We start from the raw sequence: 24,625 nt of genomic DNA, 5'->3' as shown, positions 1-24,625 counted from the left end.
GAAGAGCTTGCAACAGTAAGGACATTAGGACAACCTATAGGACCACACTACTGCTGCACCTTTAAATACGATGTAGCAAAAGGCTTACTGTGTTATACTTGCCTTATTCACGTTCTTTTGTGAGGACGACGTCAACATAATTTACTGTTGTCTCAAACATTTGATTAGTTCGATTGGTTTATTTTTCACCTCATAATTTGTCATATCTATTGGGTCTATAATTAAGATATTCGGATTCAAATTGCAGCAACGAATTCATTACAAACAACAACGTCATGTCAAGTAATATATATTGCGTTACTTTCGACGCCGAAACAGAAGTACATATCAGTCGATTCGCTATTGATTGCAAAGAATTCATCTTCGACTTTTCGCTAGTGCTGATTTGGACAACTCATTATAAATGAATTAAGGCCAGTTATGAAAAAGTGACACATAGGACGATGAATCTACTCAACACTCGCACGTAATGGGGTTTCCAAGTATACAGCACTGAAAGTTAGAGTTCTAACCCAAAATCGCAATTGTCATCCGAACTAATTCATTTCCGTTTTGATCATCTTGGATGTTTAGCAACCGAAACGTTTCAAAATGAGCGGCTCCCAACCACAAAATCGATAAAGTTTAATGTTAATGATCATAAATTAATCGATGTAATGATAAATAACTTCGGAAAAAGTTTACCCTCTAGCAATTGGATTTGCACTGCGCATTTTATCAGTCACAGTTCTCGATGCCTTCGCGGGCCGCACAAACTGTCTGTCGTCAGGGGCCGCGTTCGGCCCCGGGCCGTAGTTTGCCCACCCCTGCTGCTGTAGACAATGTTGTACAATAGCACATAGCAGCTTACAATGTTTGTTACGCAATAAATTGCTTTCTGCTTGATCATTAGTTAATTGCATCGTCGCGTGTCCGTGTCCGTGAGTGGTGATTCAAATGAAATCCTGAAACAGTTGTCTGTGCTTGATGGCGGAAAATTTCCAGCACGCAGAGAGAGATATATATGATATTCTTTCTCGACTGCGCCATCGAGATGCTTTGACGACGGAGTTGCGATACGGCCGTGAGGTCATCTAGTCTGCGCCCCCGTTTTTTTTCTCCTCCATGCTATCCGTGACTGCTGAGCGCCTAGCGGGATAGCTGCGGATACCATTTTTTGAGTCTTTGGTATGACCCGGCCGGGAATCGAACCAATGACCCATCGACCGAGAAGCCGGACTCATAACCATTACACTATCTCGCTCGAGAGAACATGCCGATCGAAGATATCGTATTCCCAATATACCGAAAGGCCTTTTGAAGCACATGCTATTTAATCTCTAGGCATCCAGAAAAGAATCTGATTTGTGATATTTAGTCATTGAAAATAAAATACTAGAAACTTAACACGTAGGAAGTGATGAGAAAAAGACCGTTCCCAGACCGGGAATCGAACCCGGGCCGCGTGGGTGAGAGCCACGAATCCTAACCACTAGACCACCTGGGAGACGAGAGCGGTAGGTATTTACTATTACTTTATTCAGTCCCTCGCTGTGCGAAATAAATTCGAATATAAATAGTTGGATTATATTTTCATCTGCCCAAGACACACACACAATGTACAGTGCAATAAACAATACACACAATGCGATGTAATGATCAGATATTTTCGGCTACCACTCATCAGGAGTAAATCGTCAGCAGCTGATAGTGGATTCAAATTTGTATATCATCATCATTGGTTTATTAGCAATTCTATCAGTTCAATACACCACAAATTTGCGATACAATGAAAAGACAGGAAGATGTCGAAGCGACAAGGAGTAGTCTATGGAATCTGACACCCACCTTGGCCTAGGCGATGTAAAGAGGAGGCATGCACACTGAATGAAAGTAAAGAAGATAGTATAGAAGAAGAATGCGACAAGAAATAGGGCGGCATGTCATGGGAAGCGAGATCGATAGGTCAGTCGTGGTCCGGTAATCTTGAGGATGGACTGTATTTATTTAGTAGTAATTGCTTGTATTTCGACTTGAATGTGGACATGCTCGTCGACTGTCGGATGGCCGGCGGGATACTGTTCCACACAGTGTTGCCACTCTAGGTTCCCGGAAAAACACAAGATTATGTCCTGAAAAAGCACTAGATTGGCGAAAAAAACACTAGATTAGTAAATTGCCGGAAAAATTCGCCCTTGTCAAGTAATCATGATGACCAAGGTACAAATCCACAGATAAGAAGTGTTCCACACATGAATTCGATACATATGCATGATATACTGCATGATTTTTCAACGAAAATTAATGAAACGAATTCAACAGCGCAAAAAAAAATCAAATTTGTCGCTTTCGAATTGTGCGGCATCATAAAAATTATCTTTCGATTTGTACACCATCCATCAAACATAAGTAGGCTATCATTTGTGGGGCATCTTGCTCACTACCGCACATCTTCAACCAAACAATGGGGAGGTTTCCATATGCAGCATACTTCAATTCCATGAATGCAGTGGAATGTCGCAATGCCAAGAGATTCGTCATGAGCTTCCCCAGTAAATGGAATTTTGATTCACCGAATCCATTGTGCACGGATTTCAATTTTTGCAAAAATTCTGTTGGAGGGCATTGACTGATAAACTGCAGCTCATTTTGCGATCTTGATAAAGTTCAAGTTCATCAAATAATATCACAGAGGGAAATTGCACAGCGAGAGGAATGATTGATTTTACTATTCTTCTTCTTACTATTCTTCGGCCTGCTTACATTTTTCAATATTTATTGATGACGCGAGACTCGAATTGAACAATGCTTGATTAGCACTCCATCAATGCAGCTGGCGGGATGATCCGCAGGAATCCCGAAGGATCGTATCCCTGCAGCATGAATTATATTTTTATTGCAATTTTGTTCAATAAAACTGTCTGTCTGTTTGTCTCGGCAAACGAAAATCTTGCCCGAATCTGCAGACTGAGTTCAACAAGAAATGACAGTGCATCAGAGCGAAATCGCTCTTCATTTTTTCAGAGACTTTCGCTCATAAGTACGGATTCACAGCACACCCTGTTACGTAATAATTGCGTGTTACTGCACCACCACATAGAATTGTTGAAAACAAACACAGCCAGAGACACCAAATTGCCTTATTAGCAATAAATTTAGCGTATAATTAAGTGCCTAACGTTAGAATATTCATTATTCACTTAATTGCAGAAAAACACTAGATTAGCAGAATTTAGCGAAAAAAAACACTAGAACACTAGGACGACCGAAAAAACACTAGATCTAGTGTTAAAACACTAGGAGTGGCACCACTGGTTCCACACATCAGGTCCGGCATATTTGATGGAGCGATGATCTTTTCGGTCGATCATATGATATTTGGACGACGTGGACGCGCGTGTGTTGTACTTGTGCGCTTTTGATTCGGAGGTAAAGAAGTCATTGAAATATTCGGGGCAACGTCCGCAGTGAAACTGATACATAAACTTGGCGATTTCTAGTTTCCGCATATCTTCTATGTTTAGGACGCCGAATCTCTTCAGCAGCGACTTATTGGATGGGCAGCCAGGCCCCTTTGGGGCCCTAGCTATGATTCGGAGCACTTTATGCTGTAGTTTCGTATCACCAAATTTCACGCCACCGGCATAATAATCGAGCCGAACACTCGAACAGATGGTACTCAGAAATCGTTCTGTAGGCACCAGCTAGGTTGGCGGATTGTGATGAAAGTCGATTCCTAGCCATATAAAGATATCGTCGATCATATGAGGCACGCACGGTGACAGTTGCACCATAGTAAGTATACTATACTGGTACTTCCCAGCAAACACTAGATGTCTTTTGAACCTGTCAGGATATCTTTTTCTTGTCCAGCCAGGTTCAAATCATATCTTGTGCATGCTTTGTGCTGAAGCACGACTTAAATATATCTTTTTCATGTCCAGTCATGTTCAAATCATATCTTTGTGCAAACCTTGTGCTGAAGCACGACTTAAATATATCTTGTTCTTGTCCAGTCAAGTCCAAATCGTATCTTGTTCATACCTTGTGCTGAAGCACGAATTAAATATATTTTTTTCTTGTCCAGTCAAGTCCAAATCATATCTCGTCCATACCTTGTGCTGAAGCACAACACAAATATATCTTGTTCTTGTCCTGTCAAGTCCAAATCATGTCTTGTCCATACATTGTGCTGAAGCACGACTTAAATATATCTTGTTCTTGTCCAGTCGAGTCCAAATCGTATCTTGTTCATACCTTGTGCTGAAGCACGAATTAAATATATCTTGTTCTTGTCCTGTCAAGTCCAAATCATGTCTTGTCCATACATTGTGCTGAAGCACGACTTAAATATATCTTGTTCTTGTCCAGTCGAGTCCAAATCGTATCTTGTTCATACCTTGTGCTGAAGCACGAATCAATTTTTTTTTGTCCAGTCAAGTCCAAATCATATCTTGTCCATACCTTGTGCTGAAGCACGACACAAATATATCTTGTTCTTGTCCAGTCAAGTCCAAATCATGTCTTGTCCATACCCTGTGATGGCCTCCGCTGCTTTCGGTGGTTGATGGGTATTATAGAGTGTATAATTGGAATTGGTCGGCTCCGAAATTTTGGAAGGCAATTTGAAAGTCAGCAAAATCCGGCTGGAGAATTTCCGGTTCTGCGTCCCAAAAACTTCTACCAAAATCATGATATCGTATTTAAGATTATAATTAAGAATGTTGCTAAAATCCAACTGTCGAAATAAATTCAGAATCCGCATCCAGTCCGGCTGAAATCGCTGAAATCCTGCTACGACTCCGGCTTCTGATCCGGAGTGTAAACGAGAGGCCGTTTCTCCCTTGCGAGTTCACATAAGTTTTGGCGCGGAATACTGGCAGACAAAGCGCTCTCGTAATGGCGGCTTACAGCTATACAGTCGTATGTTAGGTTTAGTTGCGTTCTGGAATTAATCGTGGTAAATTGAGGCTCAACCAACCATATTCCTTCAGAGGATTACTGAAAACTTAACTGTAGATGGTAATTTATATATGCTTCATACGAAACATAGGTATATGATGTATGGTATAAATGTCACAAAGTATATATAGAACTTGGTTTGCACTTTTGCGAATATCATAAGCTATTGTGACAGTGCTGGATTATATATAATATCATCAGATGGTGGTCGTTGAAATCATTCATTGTGATCGAATGTTTTTGTACTTTTGTCTATAATAGTGTAGTGGGGGCTCATGAATTCAATAACGAGATTAATTAGGCCACAGAGTTGAACGCCTTATGAAATCTTAATTAGGGATTGCACCGTGTGTTGATTGATCAGGGAGAAAAAACATGGCGGCGCCTGCATGACAATGTTATTTTCAAATTCACATTGTCCTCAGCATTATCGGTGGGAAATGGATTTGAAGTGACATTGCTGTCGTTGTAATACATTCATTAAATACGATTTATTCATTGTATATGTGGATAAATGGGCGAATAATGTATCGATTCAGCAATCCGGCCTATATCCGGCCCGCCGACTGGAGAAGTTGCCCACCCCTGATCTAACCTCTCGTCAAGATCAACGTTCCATCAAGTTATTTGATGTCTATGCAGGCGCGTAGCCAGAGGGGGGGTTTCGAGGGTATAGTCGTCATTTACGCATGTACTTAACCATAATGAATTGATGCTATATTAGTGAATTCGAAAAATATCGAAACCCTGCCATATTATTTTAAAAAACCCTACTTATTTTTTGCCATTTGTATTTTGTACTACAGGTATCTGCTTTGAAAGGACTTCACGGTGAACAATTGGCCTCAACGGTCAGAAATATCATGACAAGCATAGCTGTAAAAGATGTGTGGCAATTGTTCAGCCTAAAAGGTCAAAGAAGCAAAAATGGACAAAAAAGAAGTTTTCAAAATTTTACTCTTTACAAGACTATAAAACGTAAGTTGTTACTGATATTACAATCGCGATTTCAAAACCCATGATAACGATGTCTTCGAGAGCATTTTTACAGAGTTAGGGTATTTTGCTTTCCCTTCTTGTGAAAGATCATCGCAGCTAAATTGCAAATCGTTGCTGACCACACACCCTTATAAGCCCTCGTTTGAAGTCATCTTCTACTGACATTGCCGACATGGCGAAATCACAAGCAAGTGCGTTGATTGCGCAACTCCATGTTGAGTCTGGAATGTTTTGAAATACCAATTTTGACACCATGGGGTGATCACATTCGAGAGAGATTGTTACCGCTGGCGGAGATTCCGATTTGCCGCATTGTTTTGTAATGCCGCCCCTGATCTACTTATATTCTCTTTGAAGGAGCATGTAAAGTGGCTCATCCTACGGCCGACAGTACAACAATTACAACTAAAGTGGGACGATTTCTAACTGTTATTGGAGCTTGCAAGGTAATTTTGTTTATGAATCTGACGTCTGTGTGACAGCTGCGTTCTTTATCCGTAAGTGAATCGTTGCTACCTCCAGGGCCACTACCATTCATCTTCAGAACACTATACCAGTGGTTTCCAAACTTTGACGTGATGTAATTTGAAAAAAATTATAGTTATTTAATTTCTCGGATTATCCTTGATTGGTGGATAATCCGCGATTTATCAACGAAAAACTCACATAAACCCGCTTCTACTGGTCGGAATTGACTCAAATTTGTTTTGCAACGTCTTTGAAGACAGCTCAACAATTTCATGGGGTTGGCAGGAAAATTGGGAATTTTTTTTTTTAATTTTCAATAATAAATTAAAAATTTTAATTGGATCTGCGGAGTCCTATACTTGTTAGAATCGAACCAAATTTGGTGTGCAGCGTTTTTAGGGTAACCTGACAATTAAATCAGTGAATGGCTGGAATCCGAGGAAAAAAGTTATTTTTGAACAGCCCTACTGCACACGTGAGCAATTACGCAGTGCTTAGTTGGTCTCAGCGCAGAAAAAGCGCAGAAAAAATCTGAAGTGATGTCATTTTTTTAGTCGTTACGTACTACTGTCGAAGGGACCGCGCAGTGAGTTGGTGAGTGTGTGCAGACTCTTCAAAAATTAGAGGGAACATTGGGCCGGCTGTTTCGGTGGCGAACAAGATGCATGGCAAATATGGCTCAATTCCAACGTGTAGAAGTCAAATCATTGAGATACAAAATTAGGGATTGGAAACTTCGCTGGTATATATATTAGGTACATTTTACAGCTAGCTATACTATCCCATTCACCAAAGAAATGTTTGAAGCTGGCCCAGAACGATAACGATGAGTTATACGATCTTCCAGGGCCGTAACTGTCACACTCCAAATACCCAATTAGGATAGCTCGACTGGACCCAAAATTACTTTGTTGGTCGTTTGTTGAAGTAGATGTAATCAAATTGAATATTTTTGTCGTGCTTAGCGCGATTTCTTGTCCCTGTAGGTCTACATTTAAATATGATTAGTAAGATAAAAAGGTGCTTATGTTAGAGAAATATGCAAATCGGTGGTGGCGATTACCACACATTGAAAAGGACTACGACTCTACTCTGTGCTAAGAGATGGGCCTCAAGAACATTTTCAAACAACACACACCACCAAGGTCGTCGTGACTTCCTAAAGGCGATTCGGAATCCTTGGATGAATGTGACTTGCCATGACCGTCCCATTGTACTCGCAACCAAACACATATAATGACTTTTGCTCTACTGCTAATCAATCGAAGTAATCAATTCATTTATGTTTTAGGATGACGATAAAGGAGAAAACAGGAGCAAGACTGTTATCGAGGAGGCTGAAGATTCCGATACCGATAACATAGACTAATGCTAATGCAGAAATATTTGCTGAAGTGATTGCACAGTTCTGTATCAAGGCCCAATTCTTGCTAACGTATTTTCTTCATCCATGTTTTTTTTGGCGTGTTTTGTTCTGATTTCATACAGAACAGAAAGCCATAAACATGATTTTTAAAATTGGCGATTAGTTTTAATTCTGAATCAAGGCCTACCTCTTGCTGCCTACTTCTTGCTAACGTATGTTGTGTCACGGACTGTTATTTTACCTTGATTCTTCATCTATTTTTATTCCAATTTTCCGTCGAGGTCTAGTCCAGTTCATTTTTTTTTGAACTGGTATAATACAGAACAAAAAGCCATACATGATTTGTAAATCTGGCGATTCGTATTCGTTCATATGTGAAGTCCAGCAAATAGCAGGTTTAGCCAACCAGGGTTCAGGGTCACACAGGGTCGAGTTATACAAAAAATCTCTTCTAGGATATGTTTAAGGATGTTAGTCAGGATATCTTTGAGGATGTTTATCAGGATATCTTTGAGGATGTTTCTCAGGATATCTTTGAGGATGTTTATCAGGATATCTTTGAGGATGTCCATCAGAATGTCTTTGAGGATGTTTATCAGGATATCTTTGAGGATGTCCATCAGAATGTCTTTGAGGATGTCCTACAGGACATCTTATATATATCCATTTCTGTCGACAAATGTATATATTTTGCAGTTCAGTGAAGGACATCTTTTGAACTCATGGAAGATGTTTAAAAAATATCTTTAATAAGTTTTGTGTTTGCTGGGTTAAAGGCAAGAGGTATGTGTTTTTAACATTGATGGCAATTCATAGAATCAGTATAAATTCTAACAGACAAATAACCGAACGCTCTATCAAGTATGCCGGACCCCAATTGTGGAACAGCATCTCGCCGACTATCCGACAGTCGTCGACCATGTCCGCATTCAAGTCGCAATACAAGCAATTTCTTCTAAATCAATACTAGCCAGTCTTCAGGATTACCGGACCACGACCTAACATTAGGCTTACCATATTTCGGAAATGAAAAAAGAGGACACTTTTTCAGAAATTTCAGACATGCAAAACTGGTGAAGAATTCTCAAAAACCGGTAAATTTTTCCCACTTCATGATCGGTTGACTAATAAAAAAAAAAAAAAAAAAAAAAGGTCATCACTTCCGCTCAGAGCTCAAAATCACGTTTTTCACTCCACTTTGCCAGGTGGATGACTAAAAAAAAAAAAAAAAAAAAAAAAATGGTCATCACTTCCGCTAAAAGCTCAAAATCACGTTTTTCACTCCACATTGCTAGGTGGATGACTAAAAAAAAAAAAAAAAAAAAAAGGTCTTCTTCTCGCTCACAGCTGAAATCACCACTTTTCCCTCCGAAATACCCGCCGGAGCTTCACTTCTGCGCTAATTTGCGGCATATCACTCGCAATTTCCTCTAAATCTGACCTAAATTTTCAAAAAAGAGGACAAAATCTCAAAAAAGAGGACAAAAGGGCGTCCTCCGAGGACACTTTCAAAAAAGTCAAAAAAGAGGACAAATCCTCTTAAAAGAGGACGTATGGTAAGCCTACCTAACATCGACCTCGTCTCCGCCAAATGCCACCCCATTTTGTCGCTTGCGTCTTATATTCTCTGCATTACTTTTCATTCAGTGTGCACTGTGCAATGTGCATGCCTCTTATTTACTTCGCCTAGGCGAAGGTGGGTGTCTGATCTTAATGGCTACTCCAAGTTGTTTCGACACCTTCCTATCTTTTCATTGCATCGCAGTCTTGTGATGTTTTGAAACGATGGAAATATTAATAAACCTGATTGATAGAGGTGTGTAATAAGATAACTTGAAATATAATCAATGGTACCAGGTCCGTCTCTCGCACCTTCGATAGCTCAGTTGGTAGAGCGGTGGACTGTAGAGCTCGTTCGGTAATCCATAGGTCGCTGGTTCGAATCCGGCTCGAAGGACGTTTTGTTTTATCACAAATATTTTTGACAGTCATGTCAGTATGTAGTTGATATGAAAAATTAGATCAGAAGTATATCTGTGCATGTGCAGGTACAAATTGGATGATAAGTTAACTTGAGTAACTTTAAAATTAAATAATACGTAATCTTCCACAGTCTGTGTATCCGCACTGAACCACGACGGGTGACACACATCTGCTCTTGCAAGCCAGCTGACGTTGAGTTGAATCTGTTTATATAGGTTAGTTATCTATAATCTGTTGCAGGTAATTTTATCCTTTATCTTATCTTGTATGGATCGTGATTTACGCTTGCAGCAGAGACACCACCATATCGGTGTCAGTGTGACAGAATGCAATTTCGAAAACTGCAAAACTGGGAGTGGCTCCATTCGTTCTTCGTAAAAAAGCGCCTGGCAATCCCTGTCCTAATCTACTTTAATTTACCGTGTATCCTACTTTCGTACTATTCAGACCTTTGTATTATGCTTTGATTGTAAGTTGTGGCAAGTCTGGAAAATCGCTGCTGCTATATACTTTTAAGTTTTAATAGAATGGAAATTCATGGCAAAAGTTCTTTGCACTTGGTTGGATATGATCACTGGAACTGACTACTTTTGACTCTCCTCAGTGCTCTATGCTTCTTTCTCAATTGAATTATGATTTACTGTTGTGTAGGGTTACCATACGTCCTCTTTTAAGAGGATTTGTCCTCTTTTTTGACTTTTTTGAAAGTGTCCTGGGAGGACGCCCTTTTGTCCTCTTTTTTGAGATTTTGTCCTCTTTTTTGAAAATTTGGTCAGATTTAGAGCAAATTGCGAGTGATATGCCGTAAGTTAGCACAGAAGTGACGCTCCGGCGGGTAATGACCTTTTTTTTTTATCCACCTAACAATGCGGAGAGAAAAAGGGTATTTTGAGCTCTGAGCGGAAAGATGACCCTTTTTTTTTTTTTTTTTTTTTTAGTCAACCGATCACAAAGTGGGAAAAATTCACCGGTTTTTGAGAATTCTTCTCCATTTTTGCAAGTCTCAGATTTCTGAAAAAGTGTCCTCTTTTTAGATTTCCAAAATATGGTAAGCCTACTATCCATTTAAGTTTATTGAATAATGTGAGGTAGTTACTGAAATTCTAGATTATACCGTATTGTATCTTTCCCCCTTTAATAATAATAAAAAATTCAATATATGCATATTGAAATAATCGAGAACATTTTTGGCTAACAGTTTTGGCCGCAACTAGTACAGATTTCGAAAGAACTGTGTACAGTGTGCATCAACAGTCTTATCAGTTATCAAGCCTGTATAGAATAGGTGTCCTGTGCTTTTTATATTTATTTTCTATCAAATTACTTTTAATTGGAGAATCATCGCTGCTCACCTGTTATATTATGCAAAACGCACCAAGATTCCAGTAGGGTTATCACGTATCACCATATATGTTCTTAATAGTAGCCTAAGCAATAGTTTTTTTTTATTCTCTACTAGAGTTGCTGACGATTACCCCTAACAAATATCAACCGGATATATTCGGGTTTATTACAATATGAATATGTTATTCCGAGTTGAGTAGCTATACACCATACCTGAATTTCGACCAAGATACTGTATCAAAATAATTTGTGCTTTTGAATTGAAACATACAACCAGCATTTGACATCAGACTATTCGCCTTCAGACTATATCGCTAAAACAACCAAACCGCATAATGAGCGAGTCTGAAAACACTGATCAGCAACGACGTACCCATAAGAACGACAAGCTGAAAATGTACTACCAATCTCAAGAAGCCGGTGCGTCAGCGTTGGACATCGACGGCAGTAAATTCCAAGCTGATGATTTTATCCGAAAATTGAAGCAAGAGAAGAACTTGGAGGAACTAATGGACACGGAACATGATATGGTGCGTCAAATCCGTACCTTGGACAGTGAGATGCAAACGTTAGTCTACGAGAATTACAACAAATTCATCAGCGCGACCGACACAATTCGCACTATGAAACGCGATTTTCATAAAATGGAGGATGAAATGGAAAAATTGACAATAAACGTGTCTTCCGTATCAAATTTGAGTGCGGAAATCAACGATGCGATGCACACCAACCGACAAAAGATACAAAAATTGTCAGGAGTACACTCGCTCTTGAAAAAGTTACAATTTCTTTTTGAATTACCCACTAGATTGAATCGCTGTCTCGAAACCAAATCGTACGCCGCGGCAGTTACTTACTACACCCGCACGCGTTCGGTGTTGACTCGATATCAACACATGGAGTCTTTTAGCGGTATTCAAAAAGATTGCGTCGAAATCATGGATAAGGTGATTGCAAAATTGAAACAAGTGTTTCACGACAAAGATTCGACCCCACACCAACTAGCGCAGTGCGTGGAACTTTTGCTACGAGTTGGCGAGCCTGCAGAGTCGCTTTGCGACGATTATCTTGATCACACGAAAGTAAAATTAAACGAAGATTTGCAAGTGTTAGAATCGTACCTTTCCAATGAATACATAGTCAGACGAACGTTGAACTTCGACGAAAACCGTAGTTTAGATGGAAATGAAGATCAGAAAGAAGACAATCCTCAATTATTGATAGACGTTTTGGAATTTGTCGATCGTGGAAGCAATGGATTTTTGAGTAACCTTTCTCTTACAATCGCGCCATATGAGAATTTATTCGTCAGCCAGACCAAGTTATTATCGCAATCATTCGCAATCGAAACGAATCAAATTTCTACTGATATTTCGAGCAGTCTATCCAAAGTGGCTGCTGACAAATTATCTACTTTTGCTGACGAGCAATTACAGCAGTACTTCACTCTGGTTGGTAAAAGATTGACTTATGAGAAAGCAACCAACGATAATGCTTTGCTAGTGCGATCTCTCGACCGATTTTACCGACGATTACAAGCCACCAAGAACTTACTCCCCTCCATTGATGTAATGACGGCTAGTTGTGAAATCGTAACGTCGTCTGCGAAATCACGATGTGAACATTACAGTGTTGCTTTGCAGCAGTTTTTCACGGCTTGCCTCACAGATGCGCGTCACGTTATCGCTTCTGCAAAAAGCACAAGTAAACAAAGTTCCGTTAACATGTTGGAGTTGGTTAACACGACAGCGTCTTCGATACTGAACCAAGTCAAGTCTGTGCTTGCAGACGTCCAGCTTTTCACGGCGCAGGACATTAATTTTTCTTCTCTGCCGTTTTTTAGGCGAGAATTTCCTTGCAAGTGGGTGAGGGAAGGCGTTATCGTGAATTTTATAAGGTACCTGTGTAAAACTATGGCGACTTTTTGCGATCCTCCGCGGTTAATCAGCGGAAAAACAACTGCCGCTTCTCCGGCGTTACTTTTGCTGTTATCTCGAGTGTGCAAAGACTTCCAACTGTCCACAGTAGCTTATATTTTAACGCTAACTGACGAACAATTTGGAATTTCGGATCGTGACAAAGTCACGTCTGGTACGGAACTGACAGCACAAGTCGGCGAGGTAGCTCAGAAACTACTGGAAACTTACGTGAAACAATGCGGGCAATCTGTGTCTAGAATGTTACGCACCAGTGTGGAAACTCGCGACTGGGCTAGGTCAGTGGAGCCACGCCAAGTACGTGCGGTCATGCGAAGAGTGGTTGAAGAAATATCCCATATTGACGCGCAAGTGGGCTCTTTGTATGAAGAAGGGCTGAGAAAATCGCACAGTAGTGACAGCAGTAGACGTAACTACCACCAAGTCGCTTCAATATCAAGGCAAAGAGAACGGGGACGCTGGGGAAATTACGCTCAAAGCTCAAACCTCGATAATTCCCTGATGAGCAACATACAGAAGCTGTTTTCAGAGAGAGTGGATGTTTTTGGACCGGTTGAATTCTCGAGAATGTCAGTACTGACAGGAGTAGTGAAAATCGCTCTTAAAACATTCCTTGAATGCGTCAGACTCAGGACTTTCGGTAAATTCGGTCTCCAACAACTGCAAGTCGACAGCTATTACCTGCAGATGTATCTGTGGAAGTTTGTGAGCGACGAAAATATCATCAGCTTCATGTTGGACGAGGTTATGGCGAGTGGGATACACAGATGCATTGACCCTGTACGCATGGAGCAAAGCGTTATCGAAGTCATCTGTGAGAGGGGTTGAAAAACATGGATATGTCACTCTTGAGGGGGCAACTGAACATATACTTTCGTAAATTATTCCATTGTATGCGCAAATATGTTCCAATGTGATATAGCAATGAAGGTGGCGACTAGGGTTGGGCAAATTTGTTTTGACTTCTTGAATTTGAATTGTGTCGAGTAGTCAGAGACAATTTTTTTTGTACTCAAATTATACACCCCTTGTTATTTATCAATGAGAATTTTAGTCTTGAAACCGTGGCCCCATTGAAAAGTTCAAAAATCAATGAATTCCCAATTTTTCAACTCTTATTTAAAATTGAGAAACATCATCTTTATTCAAAATACTGGTGTGCTATTATAGTAGAGTAGATTTATTACAGATTATAGATTCAGAAAATTATTATATTTCAAATTTTTCATGGATTACTGAAAAATACTCATGACCCTAGGTTGGGAAATGCTGATCCGAAATTTGTAGCACAAGGCTGCGCAGTGCGCACATTAGTGGAAATAGTATTTCTGTGAAATCGTAATTTATCTGCAGCATTGTCATATTATCACTATGAACAAATGTTGTCAAAAAAATACCAAATTATCTGTAATGTAGTGTGCCCGATATTATATTCTTTGTGGGGATGTACGCATTGACAAATTTAATACACCCTTGCTGATACCTGTACCGAAGTAGGCTAGTTCGCGAAGTGCAATGTCATATTTGTGTGGAGCGTTCAGTGACGGTAATAAAGCCCGGAGTCTTATTGCATTCCCTCAAGCGTATCAACACGGACAGTGATTTGCTTGGAAATGCCGCTCAGAATCATTACGTGACTCTGCATATTTTTGCTGTCACGATTCAATATTTGCGATGGATTCAATCAAGCTTGCCACACAGCCGGCATGAGACGGCGTTTCTTTTCGCTTCGACACCGAGAGAAATGACAGTTTGCCTGATAACTCTTTCAGATGATAAGGAGCAAATACGAAATGTAAACAAGTGGCTTGCTATCTGAGTATGAGTCACGAAAGAAAGATTTTTGTGTTAATATGCGGCCAACTTTCTAGCTTGTTGTTTGGTGGAGCATTTCTGGCAGTAGATGTTACGCATTAGTACGTGTCTTGCGATGTTGTTATGCAAGGATTGGGAGTGCCAAAACTATTGTATCATTATTGCGTAGCTAGCTGTGACTGAACTGCCGTGAACCAGACTTGGAGAACTATGTAATTTAAGCGAAATGCCGGTAATCTAATTCTAGCTTGTGAAATGTAAACTAATTTCCGGTTTCCCTGTAAATGGTACAGGAGAACTGTGTAGTGCGAAAGGAGCCAATCTTGCTGTACTCAAACATTTGCCATTCTCGAGCTTACGAGAATGAACTCTTGACTTGATATGAACTGAGCTCGCATTTTCAATGTCAAAGATTTCGCGTATTCAAATCTGAGTAGGAAAAAACTGTATAGCTATAATGCTGATCTAATTTAGAAAAGCTTGAACATTTTCTAGTTGTTCATCTCTGCCGTGAGTCGGTGAACATTATGTCTTGTCGTTTAGCTTCTTTGGTTCATTGCATAAATATATATTCATGATGGCGTCTCCAGAGGAACCGTGGGTACTGCATTACTGGCCCGGGTTCGCCGGACGCGGTGAATTCGTGCGGGTTGTGTTAGAAGAAGTCGGCGCGGCTTACGTGAACAAGCACGACCTATGCATGGAATACTTCCACGGAGGAAAAGCTAGGTTTGGCGACGCGGGGATCTACCCGTCGTTCGCGCCTCCGCTTCTGCAAAAGGGCGACTTCACTGTCTGCTCTACCGGTGTAGTTTGTAGGTTTTTAGCAGACAAATATGGTGAGTGTAGTTATCCGGCAAAATCGAGTAGGTTACCTGAAGGATTCGATTCTGAATCGAGTATCGCAAGGTTCAACTATGTAGGCTCACCGTATCAACGACCACAAAGAATATGGCGCCAATTATAGACCACATTAAAGATGATTTGATCTTTTTATGTCCTTATTTTATTACGCTTTGTGACAATGATGTGGGCTGATCACGTCTGTTTTTGACACTGAGATACGACCAATCGAAATTTCAATGCTTAAACACAGTGGAAAATAGTAGCGAAATTCTCGTTACTACACAAGTCTGGTGCCAAAGCACGTATAGGCCCAATTTTAGCAGGCTGCTCGAATCAGTGTGACCTGTCCTAGTTTAGGGTTGCCATACGTCCGGAATTTCCCGGACATGTCCGGAATTTCACTGTTAAAACTGCGTCCGGGAGGAATTTCTAAAATACGCCGAAGGGCAATTCCCTGCACAGACAACCGATGTTCCCACCACTACCTCTTCAAATCTCCTGAAATTTGGTACACTCACAGATGAGCTAATTCCAAACAGGATGAGCTTTATTTCATAAAAATTGAACTTTGGGGTCAAAAGTTACGTCACTTTGAAAATTAACAATTTTCTGCTCATTTCGGGTCTGCACTTTCAGGTTTTATCAATGCAATATTCAAGAAGGTGTAGCTAGATGATAGACGACAGTTGAGATACAGCACTTGGATTTATTTGAAGCTTGTCTGATCGTCTATATTTTCAAGTGAAATTTAATGCCCTGTATGTTAGGGTCAAAGGTTAAATTGAGGGGGAATTTGGTCAATGGTCTAAAATCAGTCAGGCGTTACACGATTTTGACTGCGGATTGCTCAAAAACATATTAAAATATTTTGGAAAATGGGATCTTAAATGAAAGATTGCTTCAAGGAGACTTCGTTCATAGCTGTTTGATTTTGGTGTTTTGACCGTAAAGTGATGAAATTGCAGTTTCAAGAGCACACTTCATTTGCCCATGGAAATGCAGTAGTAGTAGGGTGTGTTCGGACATCTATTCTGGGGTGCGTGTACACACCATGTCTGGGGTGTGTTCCGACATCATGTCTTGGGTCGGTTAGGACTGTGTTGCCATTCGAACATCGTGTCTGGGGTGATTTCGGACTGTTTTGTCCCTCGGACATCGTGTATGAGGGGGGTGTTCAGACACCATGCTTGGCGTGTGTTAGGACTGTGTTGTCACTTTGACATAGTATCTGGGATATGTTTGTGTTGCGCCAAACATGACTCAGACCTGATATCTGAGCATGAGCAGAAAATTGTCAATTTTCAAAGTGACGTAACTTTTGACCCCAAAGTCCAATTTTCATGAAATAAAGCTCATCCTGTTTGGAATTAGCTCATCTGTGAGTGTACCAAATTTCAGGAGATTTGAAGAGGTAGTGGTGGGAACATCGGTTGTCTGTGCAGGGAATTGCTCAGAAATGTCCGGAATTTTGAAGGCTTGAAGTAAAATCATAATTTTCTCGTAAATCACCATAAACAACATTATTTTGGCCAGATTTATGCGACGTTAAATTTTTCTTCGCGCTACGTGCGATTTAGCATTTCATATATTGGTTTTAATATGAGGACTACCACCCTCACAAAAATAAATTAAAATAGTATTCATTTACAAAAATAAGTCTAATTATAATCGCAATTTCATGATAACGGTATATTCATAGAGACGATATAGGCCGTTTTGATGCGTTGTTAAAAAATAGTGGTTCTAAACCTGGGGGTTGTTTGCCTTTATTCTGGGGTTCGCGAAGATGTTGAACGTAATCAGCTTCCAAAATAGGCTGTAATTTATCGACCACATGCATATAGTAAGCCCCCAGAAGTTGCATCGATTACCCGGCGGAGGGCCTGAAATTAGTGTTTATTTGTGCGGGATGGGCTGCAAAATGGGACTTCAGCCCTCGTCACAATTTACAACACACAACCACATACTCGGGGACTGGATCGTGACCACCTCTAGTCGATAGACAAATATTTGCTGGCGTGACGTCATATAGATCGACAATGTGGTCATACCTCATTTTAAAATCCGCTAGTGGGCGCTAATGAGCGTCCGGAATTTGTGTCACAAAAATATGGTAACCCTACTAGTTAAACCAGAGTAGATATGGAAAGGACTTTGTCCTTGCAGGACTTATGCCTGAGAAGGAACAGGACAAATGGCACGCAGAGCAGATCAACAACGCTATCCACGACTACATAGGCGAAGGAAATCACTCTTTCCACGGAATCGACCCTATAGCGGGCTACGACGGCCAGGTTGGTTCGCGTTCCGGATCGAGATATATCAGCCTGGGACCCCGGTTTTAGAGCACGTGACTATAACCCTGTATCAGTTGCTTAATACTTATACTAACCTGGCGAACCCTTGCGCTAATCTGCAATAAGCTACAAGTGATCGCTGTGCAAGTGTGCAAGTGCATTGTGCAGTGCACTTTACACATCTCATACATACTGTAGAACAGGGCCGGCCAACCCGTGGCCCGCGAGAAGGTTTTGAGTGGCCCACGAGGTAATTTCCGAAATTTCTAATATCAAAAATGGATTGCACAGATTGTGAACTTGCAAGGCCAACCAAAAATTTGATTAGTTTTGGCCGAAACACTTGAGATGTGATGACTAAAATATCAGTTCCGACGCATTGACAGATCCATCAGCCAGTCACATATTGGTATATCTTCGTACACTACAATAAAGCAGAATAATTTGCGATAAATTTATCAAAAGTCAAAATTTTCTGCAAGCTTAGCGCAACATGTTGTCAGTCGATTCCTTGTTTTTTAATATTGTTGCCCTTTTTGTGAAAATGGAAGAACGCCTGATGTATGAGATTGAGTCTAACTATATTCACAATTACGGTACAAAGCATATGCGACCTTGCGTTTGCGCTCGCAGTAAGATCGTTGACTATGAAACCTAGGCCCGGAAAGATTGACGCATGTTGGTCGCAGCTTTCGATATCGATATGTCCATGCGCCGAATAGCCCAGTCCTCGCAAACTTAGCCCAGCGATATACGGCAGGCTCGCAATATAGTCAAGTGACAATATTATTGACCTATGACCTTCAAAAAATTTTCGCGCTTCGCGCGGTAAGTGGCCCGCGCTATATTTCGTCAATCGAATGATAGGACACTATGGTGCCACCACAGCGTATAGAATGCCTGTTATCAATCACATTAAAGATACTTTGGTATTTCTTCGACCCTACCGATTTCATTGCACTTTGTTACAAAGTTGTGGGAGGATCATGACTTTGAAAATGTTTTGCCAGTAACGGTTGTAGCTTTGTATTATATGTTTCGTATGCTGCGATACGGCCAATCAAGGGCCAATCAATCATTCTAGTTGATGAAATAACTTTCAGTAGCGGGGGGCGTATGATTTTAGTACTCGAGAAAATCGTCCTTTGCTGCTCGACTCGAATCATTAAAATAATTACTCGATTCAGATTCGAGTACTCGAATCATTGTGCCCAGCCCTAGTCATGACCTCCAGCAAACCCCGGGTTGCCCGAAATCGAACCCAAACTTTAAGCCACATGTTTAACTATCGCATGCTCCTATGGCCGTGAGCCATCGGTCCGTACTATATGGCTTTTACTTCGTAATCATGCAGCGATGTTTGCTTCAATTTCTGACTACGTTACGCTACGTCCTTTGTACTTGGTAGAAAGAAGCTACGCAGCCGTACATCGACCGCTTCGTCGCGACGCGATTGCCGAAGTGGCTCAAACATCTAGAAGCAGTTCTCAAGGCCAACAACGGCGGGAAGGGCTTCCTCTTTGGAGACAAGCTGACCTACGTCGATCTCGGTAAATGCGCCAGAGTTGGATAAATGTAGAAAATTTTCAGCTTTTCGAAATTAGACTAGAATTATAGCTACGCAGGTTAGAATTAGAATTACTGAATTCGCAAAAACATGGAAATTGAATTATATTCCGAATTGCGAACAAAAATCAAGTTCAGTTTCGATATAATCAATTAGGGCTCTTCAAAAATGGCTTTTTTTCTCAAATCGTACTGGCTACTTGATCAAGTTGTTAGGTTACCTAATTTAAGCCTACACACAAAATTTGGTTCAATTCCAGCCAGTAACCGCTTTGCTACAGGAGAAGAAAGTTTCTATTTATTATATAAAAATAAATGATAGAAAATTTGAAAATTTTCTGTTCACCCCATGAAAGTGTTAGGCTGTCTATAGAAACGATGATCACCAAATTTGGTTCAATTCCAACCAGAGAAAGCGGGGTTACTGCCGTCGAAAAATTTGGATTTGAATAAAATAGTATTTACGGTGACCGATTCTTTGTTTATTTATTATAGTTGTGCTCACCGTAAATACTATTTTATTCAAGTCAAAAGTTTTTGACGGCAATAACTCCGCTTCCACTGGTTGGAATTGAACCAAATTTGGTGAGCATCGTTTCTATAGACAGCCTAACACAGGGGCTCTCAAAGGGTGGGGCATGGCCCACTGGTGGGCCACAGAGCAGTTTGAGGTGGGCTACAAAGCTATTTAGTAAATTTTAGAATTAGTGTAAGTTTAGTGATATTTGTTATGTTAAACGCGGATTTTTCCACAGGCTATGATAACCGGAAGGTAATGCTGAAGTAACTAAGTATTCCGGCAGGGTCATATGTCGTATGCCGTTGAAAGGGGTGTGCAATGAACTCGGAATGAAGTGTAATTGATGTATAGATTTACTGTACTTCGGCAGGTCATATTATTGTAGCCATTATTGAAAATTATTAGCAACTTCTGGTGAAGGCATACTGCACCACCGCAACGAATCGTAAGGGATTGAGGATTTAGCGGAACGCAATAATCTTTGGAGTCGGTTAAAATGTCCGGCCTGGAAATCATTGAACATATTGTAAAAGTCACATGAATTGATTGTATCATTGGATTGAATATTCTGACATTGCAATTTCAGTTGGTTTGGTACAAGACATACAATGTACAGCATGCATATTAAAAACTGTTTCTCCACTTCTCTGTAGTACTAGCACCCCATTCATTAATGAATGTTTGAAACTGGCCCAGAATGATTATATTATTCCCCACAATAGTGGAACTAAAACCCTAATCACACAGTGGATGCGTGGGTTTGATAATTGTGTTTCGCGACGCTAATGGAGCAGCGGACGATCATAATATACACATGAGTTTTAGCCTATGATCTACCAGAGCCGTGACTGCCGCACCCAATTGGTGGAGCTCGAAGGGGCCCAAGATTATGTCGTTGGTCGTTTCTAGGGGTATATTTATTCAACTTAAAAATTTTCGTCGCGCTTCGCGCGATTTCATGTCCCTGGAGTTCTAGATTCAAATATCATCACATCAGTCAATTAAGAGAAAATGCGCATATTACGGATAAATAGGCATATCGGCGCCGTGGACTACCACGCATTGAACAGGGTTATGACTCTAAGATAAGAGGTGGGCCACAGCACATTTTCAAACTGGAAAATGGGCCACGGCCAAGAAAGGGCTGAGAACCCCTGGCCTAACACTTTCATGGGGTGAACAGAAAATTTTCAAATTTTTTATTATTTGTTTTTATATAATAAATAGAAACTTTCTCCTGTAGCAAAGCGGTTACTGGCTGGAATTGAACCAAATTTTGTGTGTAGGCTTAAATTAGGTAACCTAACAATTTTATCAAGTAGCCTGTACGATTTGAGAAAACTAGTCATTTTTGAAAAGCCCTAATAATCATTTCATTCTTAAGCTCGATAAATGGTAAATGTCTGTACCACGAGCTTGGCTCGTTTCGCACCATAGTGTTCTCCTGTAACATTTTCAGCAATAGCAGAAATTATATTACAATTAAATTAGTAGTAGATTGCAATTAAAATTAGAGCATAGGAACATTTCTAACATTGGATCAGAATTAGATGACTGGCATTTCGCTCAATTAGTCCCAATCCTTCATTCGTTCCCAAGCCTTTTCGACTCATCGCCCTTATATCAAACTCTACATATCAAGGTTCTCTCCACTTATTTCATCATCATCATTGGTTTATTAGCAATTTTATCAGTTCAATACACCACAAATTTGCGATACAATGAAAAGACAGGAAGATGTCGAAGCGACAAGGAGTAGTCTATGGAATCTGACACCCACCTTGGCCTAGGCGATGTAAAGAGGAGGCATGCACACTGAATGAAAGTAAAGAAGATAGTGTAGAAGAAGAATGCGACAAGAAATAGGGCGGCATGTCATGGGAAGCGAGATCGATACGTCAGTCGTGGTCCGGTAATCTTGAGGATGGACTGTATTTATTTAGTAGTAATTGCTTGTATTTCGACTTGAATGTGGACATGCTCGTCGACTGTCGGATGGCCGGCGGGATACTGTTCCACACATCAGGTCCGGCATATTTGATAGAGCGATGATCTTTCCGGTCGATCATATGATATTTGGACGACGTGGACGCGCGTGTGTTGTACTTGTGCGCTTTTGATTCGGAGGTAAAGAAGTCATTGAAATATTCGGGGCAACGACCGCAGTGAAACTGATACATAAACTTGGCGATTTCTAGTTTCCGCATATCTTCTATGTTTAGGACGCCGAATCTCTGCAGCAGCGACTTATTGGATGGGCAGCCAGGCCCCTTTGGGGCCCTAGCTATGATTCGGAGCACTTTATGCTGTAGTTTCTGTAGTGGCTTGAGTGCAGTTTTACTGGCAGCCCCCCAACAGAGGATGCCATAATGTAACTTCGATTGGATTAAGGATTTAAAGAGTATCAGAAGAACCCATGCTGGCATGAAGCGCCCAAGGCTGTAGAACAGGCCGCACTTCGGTGATAATTTAGTTTCTAGGGACTGAATATGACTCTTCCAGGACATGTTCGAGTCCAGTAAAACTCCGAGATATTTGGCATTATCTGTGTTGGAAACGGGCTGACCAGCGATATTAACGGTTAGGTTATTTTTTGAATTAACTGTCAGCAATTGCGATTTGGAGGCGTTTATGCAAAGGTTGTTCTGGGCCGTCCACTCATGGACTTTGGGCATTTGGTCACCAGTCAGGGCATCTAGCTCTGCCGTCGAAGATGCGGAAGAGAGGACGTGAGTATCATCAGCGAACAGTGTGGTGTTCAATGAGGAGGTTTCAAAAATGTCGTTGACATATAAGGTGAAAAGGACCGGTCCAAGTACTGAGCCCTGGGGCACACCACAGGTCACCGGGTGAGGAGAGGACAAGGTGTCTGAGATCGCAACCATTTGTTGGCGTCCAGTGAGGTAACTTTTCATGAGCTCAAGTTGTGGGCCCCGAAGTCCGTAACGCGCCAATTTCGAGATGAGAATTTTATGATCTACGCAGTCAAACGCTTTTTTTAGGTCGAGAAAAATGCTACATCCCACATTTCGCTTCTCTGAGATATCATAGTACTGTTCGGCCACTGTTAGGAGGGCATGAGCGGTTTGGTGTTTGTTTCGGAAGCCAAATTGTTGAGGGGAAATGACAGACATTTTGGCGAGGAATTCTAGTAGTTTTGTTTAAAGAATACTTCTACTTCGGCACTTAGTTTCTCTCCCGTCTCTCAATGTCGCCTACTTCGAGAACCACTGGCTTGAAAAACAGTTATAATGTGAATGGACCCATGAAACAGCTGCTGGAGTCAGGTGTAAATTTATATTTCTTTTTAGCTTTGCTCCACGCCCTTCGTGTCACTGCATCGCAATTTCCCGAAGCATGGAAAGAAGCTAGTGCCGATTACGCCAAGTTACTGTCCGCCTTCAAAGATCGGATGTCGGCGAGGCCGAAGTTGGCGGCGTATTTTGCGTCCGATCGCTGCGCGCCCTTCGCCGGCGCTAGCATGATGTAGAACACTATAACCGCAATGAGATCATTTTACATTCGTATCATCAGTAATAAATATCGTGTTTTTAAAATGATGTAAGGGCTCTGTGCGTGTCTCCGACTGTCGAAAACGCACAATTGTTCATTTCAGTTCATTAATAATTTCATCGTTTCAAAATACCGCAAGATTGCAATGAAAGGAAAGATATAGGAAAGTTTACGCGGTGTATAGTCTTTCATTCAAACACCCACGTTAAGATCTGGAACACGTAAATGAGAGACATGTAGCCTACATCGAATGAAGGGTGACAAAAGATGAGATATTATAGGGACAAGCGATGAAATTGGAGCTCGCTGTACAATGTACTGTACAGTACAGGCGATGCAACACTTGCGCGGCACAATGATTCGAGTGCTAGAATCTGAATCGATTATTATAATTCCAATGAATCGAGCCGTGCACTTATACGCTCATTGTCATTAAGAGGTGATTCATCAATTCAAATCATAGTTTTGAATGTATTTTCCACTCTGAAAGCCTTGGTACCAGAATTGATCACATCGCAGCATGGAGCATATACGAAACATGCAGCCCAAAACCACGGAAGCAAATGGAAATGTCACATATGTGAAGTCGTGATCAACCAGAGGTGGTCAAAGTAGTCAAGAAAGCTACTCAAGTAGAAGTAGAAGTAGCGACGAAAAAGTCTACTCAAGTACGAGTAGAAGTACTTCTTCCATAAGCAACCTAAAACTACTTGAAGTAGAAGTAGAATTGACTGACTTTAAAAGTACTCAAGTAAGTAAGTAGTTGTGAAAACGATCCTAATTTGTTCACATGGATTGTATAAAGGTGCAAATTGAGCTATGCAAAAGGTGAGGAGCTTGATTCACATTGATGCATACCAGCAGGTATTCAATTTTCGATAGCATAAGCATTCGTCCACATCATGGGATGAAAATGATAGGATTGATAAGGAAATGCGATACTTATCCTGTTTTCTCGAACAGCACGTTTTAGAAAATAGCATGGTATGGCGCCATCCCCCATATTATAAGGTCCGTAGTTTAGTCGAAG

The 24,625-nt window shown here is 40.8% G+C and overlaps 4 protein-coding genes and 2 non-coding genes across 7 annotated transcripts in view; 5 read left to right on the top strand and 1 right to left on the bottom strand.

Annotated features, from left to right (window-relative positions):
- The window catches only part of LOC145456179 (sulfite oxidase-like), a 116,185-nt gene that overhangs the window by 23,274 nt on the left and 68,286 nt on the right, over positions 1-24,625 (top strand). The window lies entirely within an intron of this gene.
- Trnae-cuc (transfer RNA glutamic acid (anticodon CUC)) lies at positions 1,415-1,486 on the bottom strand. Its single transcript has one exon. It is a non-coding gene; the product is annotated as a tRNA-Glu (tRNA).
- On the top strand, positions 4,606-8,104 carry LOC145456208 (uncharacterized). Its single transcript, XM_080334300.1, has 4 exons — positions 4,606-5,001; positions 5,748-5,919; positions 6,298-6,386; positions 7,700-8,104. The coding sequence occupies exons 1-4, from the start codon at positions 4,999-5,001 to the stop codon at positions 7,775-7,777; spliced, it is 342 nt and encodes a 113-aa protein (XP_080190426.1). The 5' UTR covers positions 4,606-4,998; the 3' UTR covers positions 7,778-8,104.
- Trnay-gua (transfer RNA tyrosine (anticodon GUA)) lies at positions 9,646-9,731 on the top strand. The gene is given in 2 exon segments: positions 9,646-9,682; positions 9,696-9,731. It is a non-coding gene; the product is annotated as a tRNA-Tyr (tRNA).
- LOC145456167 (vacuolar protein sorting-associated protein 51 homolog) lies at positions 9,954-14,890 on the top strand. Its single transcript, XM_080334230.1, has 2 exons — positions 9,954-10,419; positions 10,811-14,890. The coding sequence occupies exon 2, from the start codon at positions 11,437-11,439 to the stop codon at positions 13,864-13,866; it is 2,430 nt and encodes an 809-aa protein (XP_080190356.1). The 5' UTR covers positions 9,954-10,419; positions 10,811-11,436; the 3' UTR covers positions 13,867-14,890.
- LOC145456199 (glutathione S-transferase P 1-like) lies at positions 15,396-23,642 on the top strand. The gene is made up of 4 exons (XM_080334288.1): positions 15,396-15,692; positions 17,866-17,993; positions 19,405-19,546; positions 23,394-23,642. The coding sequence occupies exons 1-4, from the start codon at positions 15,428-15,430 to the stop codon at positions 23,570-23,572; spliced, it is 714 nt and encodes a 237-aa protein (XP_080190414.1). The 5' UTR covers positions 15,396-15,427; the 3' UTR covers positions 23,573-23,642.

The sequence above is a fragment of the Botryllus schlosseri genome, chromosome 14 (genome assembly GCF_051294905.1).
Source record: "Botryllus schlosseri isolate E-star chromosome 14, Bs_hap1, whole genome shotgun sequence".
Taxonomy (NCBI): domain Eukaryota; kingdom Metazoa; phylum Chordata; class Ascidiacea; order Stolidobranchia; family Styelidae; genus Botryllus; species Botryllus schlosseri.
Note: the sequence above shows the minus strand (reverse complement) of the source record. Positions and strands in the feature narration are given on the sequence as shown.